Raw genomic sequence first — 8,521 nt, 5'->3', positions numbered from 1 at the left:
TGAAAACTCAAGTTTAAGACGACTCCACATGTGTATCCCGTATTGTAACCCGTGTATATCTCTATGTACATCAGTGATATCTCATGTATATTATGTGTGTCTGTGTATATCCATGAATATTTGCGTTATATATACGATATATAATGTGATATACACGGGCGTCCATACAATAATTGTGTTATATACACGATATACAAAGTGATATACACAGACATCCTTAAAAATATGTGTGTGATATACATTGATGTACACGATATACAACGTGATATACACATATCGTAGTTGGATTTTTAGGTCTGATTTTTTACCCGAAATCAGTCTAAATCACTTCTAATCTTGCTCAAATTTTGCATATAGCCTTGTTTAGGCTTTTTTAACCAATTTCAATCACACCCACTCATTCAATCCAAACAAAAAAGGGAAGAGAGAAGAAAAGCGAAGTTGAAATATATTTTTTCTCTCTTAATTTTTGCTAATATTGCTCAAATTTTGTATATAGCCTTGTTTAGGTATTTTCAACTAATTTCAATCACACCCACTCATTCAATCCAACCAAAAAAAGAAGAGAGAAGAAAAATAAAGTTGAAATATTTTTTTTTCTCTTAGTTTTTGCTTCTGATTTTCTCTGATGTGAGATCTACCTTACCTTTTCATCCCACTGGTTGTTTTTGCATAATTTGCAAGAATTTTTGCTAAACTATGAGAGAAAAGAGAAGAGATAGAAGAAGAAATACAAGGAGAGAAAATGGGTGGGAAGCCAAAATAAGCGTGTAGTTTTTTTTGAGAGAGAATATAAAAGAGAGTAGTGTTTTTAAGATTTGGCTATATAATGCCAATTATTTGGGGTTATCTTTGCCAAACCTAATATAAGGCTAAAAAATTATCAATTCCTGTTATGTGTTATTATAGGATGCCAATTTTTCAATATTAGTCAATACTGGGCCTCAGCATCCGTCAATGCATGGTGTTCTTTGACTCATCATCACTTTAGATGGTGAAGAATATCGACTGCAAACCAATATATATATTTAGTTATTAGAGGGAAAATTGTGAAATATCAACCAATTATATATACAATATTTTTCTTATGTGACATGTTATGCGGTTATTTAGCTATTTTTATTTTCATAGAAAACAATAACTATAAATGGATCCGACCAATTAAGAAATTCAAGTACATAAAAGGGCTAGCTATATCAAAGTCAATTGAGTCGAAAAGCTTCTCATTTGTTATGGCTCGGCCTACAAGCTGCAAATGAAGCCAGGATAAAATACAAGGTTACTACAGTGATGAATATACTCTTTTAATTATAGCAACGTTGCTATTTGGAAAGGAATCTTTACAAAAATAGTCGGTAAGATTTACTATTTATTTTTTAATCGGTATACATAGATTATACATGAATTATATATATTTATATATATATATATATTATATAAATTATATATATATTATATATCTACCGGCTATTTTTAGTTAAAACGATTTGGTGGACGGCTAGTTAGATTAATTCTTCTATTGGGGGATTGAACTGATCCATATGCTTGATGATGAAAGTTTTGGTTATCTGCTGTTCTAACATTTTGGGCTTTTTGTGGTGCGGTAACCATCTATGTGTAAAAAGGGCAAGTTACGCATTTGGTTGATCGGCCAAAAATAATTATATTTGCTAGCCAATATATAAAAATATATAATAATTATATATAAAATATATAGTATATTTTTATATATTATATATTAATATTTAAAGAATATATATTTTACCGGCTACTAGGTTTTATAGCGGCTATACTGTATAGTTTTTCCGTGTAAAAATCATGAAGGACTGATAGTTGAATATTGTGGCAAAAGGAATGATTCAAGGGATTTTTACACAAATAACTGGTCATATTTACTATTTACTTTTTTTAGCCATATACATAGATTATACATATATAATACATAAATTATGCATATATTAGACCTATACCGACTATTTTTAGTTTAAGCAATAGGGTGAGCGGCTATTTGGGGTTAATTTTCATGATTCAACCAAAAATCATGCACGGACAATATGGCCTTTGGGGCTGCTATCACGGGCCATATGCTAAACTTAAGGGGTGGGGGTGGGGAGGGAGGGGGTTCACTTTTAGCCTGTGTCAGAAATTATTTATATTTGGTAGGCCAAAAAGTGCATAAAATTTGTATAAGTTTTGTATATAACATACATAATATATATATATGTATATATATACATATACAAAAAATATTTAAAAATATATATATTTTTGACTATTATTCTGAGAGCGGCTGTATAGTGTCATTTTCCCAAGCTTTAACTTAAGGCCCAGTTGCAAAAGACATAAGGACGAAAAATTCATAAATAGCCATTTTTATGCCTGGTCAATCAAATTTAGCCACATAATCAAAAGTCAACCTTGTTTAGCCACTAAATTAGTACGGGAAAGTGTTATTAATTAAATTACCCCTACTCTATTTATAAATTTACGCAACACGATCTCACACTCTGTTTCAGCAGAATCTTGCGGCGTAATCTACAGATTGAAGTAAGCTCTCAATTATTCTTCTGATTCTTCGAATTTTCTGGTTTGATCTCAATGCTTTAATCTGTGCTAATCTCAAATTTTCTCAATGCGTTAATATGTGCTTAATTGTATAATATATCTTCTTATTTGTAATTCAGATCGTAACTAATAAAATCTGCATTGTTCTGATATTATTATAAATTTTATATGAAAAACGTTTATTCTGTGCTTAATTGTATAATATATAAATATAATTTAATTTAAGTAATTTATGCTGTTCTTTAAAAAATAACACATGCTATAGTACTGGAGGTATCTTTAATTCAAAACCATAAAAAATAACATAAAATGGTGCAGAACAAACGTCATTATAATATGCTGGACTTTTCTTAATTAATATCTAAAACTCAGAAATTTCCAGCTGATTATACTGGAAGTATCTGTGATTCAAAAAAGAATAACACATCTTAGTTTTTAAGGTTCCCCTAATGTCTTTAATAAAATGCTAGAATTTTATGATTACATATGTCAAAACTATAAAGTCTGCAGCATATAGTACTGGAGGTATCTTTAATTCAAAACTAGAAACAATACTGTATAAAATAGTGTTACAGTGCTAGATTCAAAATCAGAACAAAATATAAGTATAATACGTTGGAGCTTTCTGAATTAATATGTAAAACTCATAAAATTCCAATGTATAATACTGGAAGTATCTTTCATTTAAACTACTACAAAAAAAATATGAATAAAATGGTATAGAATAAAACACCAGTATAAAATACTGCACTTTTCTTAATTTAATATGTAAAACACAAAAAATTCCAGTAGATTATACTGGAAATATCTGTGATTCAAATCAGAAAAAACACATCTAAATTTTTAAGGTTTCCCTAATGTTGTGAATAAAATGCTAAACTTTTATGATTACATATGTGAAAGATACAAATTGTGCAGTATATAATACTGGAGGGATCTTTAATTCAAAACCAGAAAAAATAATGCATCAAATGGTGCAAAAAGATAACCCCAGTATAATATGCTGGACTTTTCTTAATTAATATCAAAAACTCAAAATCTTCCAACTTATTATACTGGAAGTATCTGTGATTCAAATAATAGACTGGAGCTATCTGAATTGATATATAAAACTCATAAAATTCCTAATATCTAATTATTTGTGTACATTAAATACAGGATGCATACAAATTTCTTGATTATTGCTTTCGATGGCAAATGGACACCAGATTACAAGTATTTAGATCATAAAATAAAGCTTCTACTTATAAATGATGGGACTTCATTTGACGAATTCATGAATAAGATTTTTCAAGTTATGGAATTCGACAGGAACAAGTTTGAAGCAACAATATGGCTTAATATCAATCTAGGTACTGGTAAGGGAATACACGTGATAAAAGATGAAGAACTTACTTCATGTATGATGCTTTTAAGAAACGATCCATACTACAAAGGTTCCAAATTTGTTGTTGATGTATCAGAAATACTTTCTGAAAACTTTATTAGCGATCAACAACAAGAAGGTAATGCAATAATGGAGATTGACAATCAACAATTATTGAAGGGAACCACATATGTTCCAGAAGAGCAACTGATGCTGATTTCTGAAATACTAGAAGAGCAAGACATTCCGATTTATGAAATTACAATGGAAAATGAGAATGTAATTCCTGTAGAAGATCAACACTTTAAAACACTAGACACAATTGAAAGGAGAAAAAGGAAAGGCAAAAGAATCCCCATCAATAATACTAAAGGAAAATACATCATTCGATGATGTAAAACCGGGGTCTATTTTTCAAGACAAAAATGCTATGATTAGATATTTTTGCTTAACAGCAATAAATGAGCACTTTGAGTTCTATGTTAAAAGATCAAGTAATACAAGATACTCTTTGGTATGTACTGATGAAAAGTTTGGTTGGACTTTTCGAGGTTCAAGAATTAAGGAATCAACACTTTTTAAAATAGTTAAATTTCAGAGAATACATGAATGCTCGGTTGACATTAGAAAGTCACATCAAAGACAAGCAACTTCAAATGTGATTAGAGATTACATGATTGACAACTTAAGAGATATAGCTACTGAAGTAAAGCCTAAGTTTGTCATTTCAGAAATGAAAAGAGCACATAGAATAGATATTGGTTATGGAAAAGCATGGCATGCTATTCAAAAAGGGATATCTTTATTATGAGGAACAACAGAAGAAAATTATGAGCAGCTGCCATCATATTTGTATATGATCGAACAAAAAAATATAAGATCATATACTAATATTAAGAGAGATGCAGAGAACAGGTAAATTTCTTGTGTTTATGGCCACACATCTGCTAATATCCTTTAGTATTCAGCTTGTCATATCGTAAAACTAAATTTTATTTACTTTTCAATATAACAGGTTTGTTTACATGCTTTTTATGTATGGGGTGTTAATTTCTGGGTGGAAGTATTGTAGACCACTTATTGCTGTTGATGGAATATTTCTAAAAAATAAATATATAGGTGTTCTATTAGTGGCAGTTACAAAGGATGCAAATAACCAGATTTTCCCTATAGCATTTGGGGTAGCGGATTCAGAGAATAACGAATCGTATGAATGGTACTTTAGAGAATTAAGAAAAGCAATTGGCATTCGTAAAGATTTAATATTTTTGTCAGATCGACACAAGGCCATTGCAAATGGAATTGTAAAAGTATTCCCTGAGTGCTACCATGGTATTTGCATATATCATTTAGAGAAGAATCTAAAGCAAAGAAGAGTGAGAAACACTGTAATAAACCTGTTTCAAAGTGCTACAAGAATATACATTCAATCAGAATTTGATGACTTTATGTCCCAAATAACTGTTGTTGATAAGAAAACATTCGACTATTTGATGGAGGAACCACCAGGAAGATGGACTCGTTCACATTGTCCAAGACGACGATATGATATGCTAACAACAAATATAGTTGAGTCAATGAATAATGTTTTGAGACGTGCAAGAGAATTTCCACTTTTAACAATGATGAATTTCATACAAGAAAAATTATAAATCTGATTCTATGAAAGAAGGACAGTAGCAGAAGGAATATTTCGTGAATTATCAAACTGGGTAGAAGCAACATTGAAAGACAAAAATAAACCAGCTTTTACATTTAGAGTATTGCCAATTGATCGACTCAAATTCAAAGTTAAAAAAGGGGGGATGGAATTTATTGTTGATCTAGACAAAAGAACATGTGATTGTTCTGAATTTCAGCTAGATGAGATACCCTGTGAACATGCAATTGCTGCAATCGACAGTATATATCAAAAGAAATCGGCTTTCTGCTCCGCCTATTATACAAGGGACTTTTGGTTGAAAACATATGAAGGGCAAGTAAATTCTGTAGGTGATTCAACAACATGGGTTATACCAGATACTATTAAATCAGAAATCACTAAGCCTCCAGATGCAAAAGTTATGCTAGGAAGAAGACAGAAGAATCGACATGTTTCCTGTACAGAATTCAAGAAGGAATCAAGATGTGGTCGTTGTAAAAGATATGGGCATAACAGAACAAATTGCACAAATTCAGCAGCGGTTCATCCTTATGCAAGAAAATACTGGAAAAAAATGATTGATTATATAAAATAAGGTTGCATACGCTCATTCAAAAAACTGATTGTAATCCAAAATAATTTGCTCGGGATTCTTATTTCTAAAAATTGTCACGACCCATAATCCCACCACAGGCGTCGTGATGGCACCTAGTCTCTAAGACTAGGTAAGCCGATTATAATTACCTTTTGAAGCCATTTTTTTTCCAACAGGTGAAATAATTACAATATACAACCTCCCAAGACTGGTAGTACTAAGTTACGAACTCTAACTGAGTACATGGAATGACCATGAAGACCGAATATACAATACTGTTTGATTACAAATTAACAGTACAATAAAATGAAAAGACTCCAAGGGACTGCGACGGCTAAGCAGCTCTACCTTGAATATTTACGATCGCGCTTTAACTCTGCTCAAGTCCGATACCTCCAATGCCTGGCTCTGCACAAAAATGTGCAGAAGTGTAGAGTGAGCACACCACATCGGTGTCCAGTAAGTATCAAGACTAACCTCAATGGAGTAGAGACGAGGTACAGTCAAGACACTCACTATTCTAATAATATGTACAATATAATATACAAAATACTAGGAAACAATAACAATAAGGGCAGGATAAAACAACTAGTGATATGCACAACAGACAACAAGAATACCATTAATATCCCTCAATAATTAATAAACACAATTACACCCAATTAAATCAAGTCCTTTAAATAAATGTCTTTCACATATAATTCCTTCATATAATTCTTTTTGAATAAAAATCCTTCCAAATAAATATTTTGAATATAATTCTTTCAATTAAAAAGTCACCATGTGATACCTCATTTCATAATCATAAAAATACAGGTCTCAACCCATTTTCATATTTTTCGTAAACACGGGTCTCAGCCCATTTTTATATTTTCACGGCACCTCGTGCCCCATAATTAAATCATCATGTTTCCCCGGCACCTCGTGCCCTCAATTCATATCTCAATTGCACGAACAACTCACGTGCCAAATATCCTCAATGTATATAAGATCCACATGATCAATCTATTTCCATTAAAGTGAGTTTAGAATTTTTAAATCAAGTAAGAAATCAACAAAGAATTGAATTTATTTTTTTAGAATTCATTTGAGTGAAGAAAGTAACATTTCACTTAAATTAAGGCATCAGATAAACTACTGGTTTGGTTGTAAAACTATTTAATTTAAAATAAAATAATAATTCCTTTTTATTTAAATCAACCCAATCATCGAAAATCAGTAAGAAAACCTAGAAATATACTTCTTCAGAGTCACGTGCTAAAAAGCCAAAGCCAACACAATATAACTAGGAACACAAAACACATGATAATAAAGTCAACTAGTACATCACGGAAGAAGACAAGAATTTACATATTCAATGAAACAAAATCACTAAGACAGGAACATAAATAAAGAAATATCAACATGGCACTCCCGAGCTACCGCCTCGTAGTCCCAAATCATAAATAAATTTACAATATCTCATTTTTTTATATCACCGCGGGAGCCTTCACATTTAATTTTTAAAGAAATCATTTTTTCCCGAAATGACATCCCGCATTTTAGCCATCCTTATCACACCGCATGGCTTCTAGTAGTTTCCCTACTAGCCACGCATTTTAAGCCACCCTTATCTCACCGCATGCGTTTCAACACCCTGACCTTATATCACCGTATGACTTCTAGTAGCTCCCTTACTAGACATGCGTTTCTAGCCACCCTTATCTCACCACATGCGTATCAATATCACAATATTTTACAAATCGCACCTCAAGTTCCCAAAAATCACAGCATAATATAACTTGCACCTTAAGTGCCCAAATATTACAACATATCAGAAATTGCACATCAAGTGCTCAAATCTTACAACATATCACAAATTGCACATCAAGTGCTCAAATATTACAACATATCACAAATTACACATCAAGTGCTCAAATCTTACAACATATCACAAATTGCACATCAAGTGCTCAAATATTATAACATATCACAAATTGCACATCAAGTGCTCAAATATTATAACTTGCCACGGAAATCAACAACACATTATTTGTCACGACCCAAACTAACCCCTGTCATGATGGCGCCTATCATGGAACTAGGCAAGCCGACTCATTTCCAAAACAAACCGATATTTTCATTTCAAAGATAATTTCAATATTATTTAACATAAAAACTTTTGTAAAGGAGTTCCAATCAAAATAAAAGTGCGGAAGGAAAAGCCCGACATCGGGGTGTCACTAGTCATGAGCATCTACTACAATCTGTCTAACAATATCAAGGCTAACTCAGCCTGAAAAATAGCTAAATACAACTAGAGGAAGATAAGAGGGAGAAGAGCAGGGGTTGCGATCGCCAAGTAGCTACCTTA

General features: G+C 31.7%; 1 protein-coding gene across 1 annotated transcript; it reads left to right on the top strand.

Annotated features, from left to right (window-relative positions):
• The first annotated feature begins 5,736 nt into the window (after positions 1-5,736).
• On the top strand, positions 5,737-6,168 carry LOC138898042 (uncharacterized). Its single transcript, XM_070184073.1, has one exon. The coding sequence runs from the start codon at positions 5,737-5,739 to the stop codon at positions 6,166-6,168; it is 432 nt and encodes a 143-aa protein (XP_070040174.1).
• The last annotated feature ends 2,353 nt before the right edge of the window (positions 6,169-8,521 follow it).

This window comes from Nicotiana tomentosiformis, chromosome 8 (genome assembly GCF_000390325.3).
Source record: "Nicotiana tomentosiformis chromosome 8, ASM39032v3, whole genome shotgun sequence".
Classification (NCBI taxonomy): Eukaryota; Viridiplantae; Streptophyta; class Magnoliopsida; order Solanales; family Solanaceae; genus Nicotiana; species Nicotiana tomentosiformis.
Note: the sequence above shows the minus strand (reverse complement) of the source record. Positions and strands in the feature narration are given on the sequence as shown.

Bases quoted from the DNA above. Each gene is read 5' to 3' on its own strand.
- LOC138898042 (XM_070184073.1), top strand. From the start codon at position 5,737: ATGGAATTTATTGTTGATCTAGACAAAAGAACATGTGATTGTTCTGAA.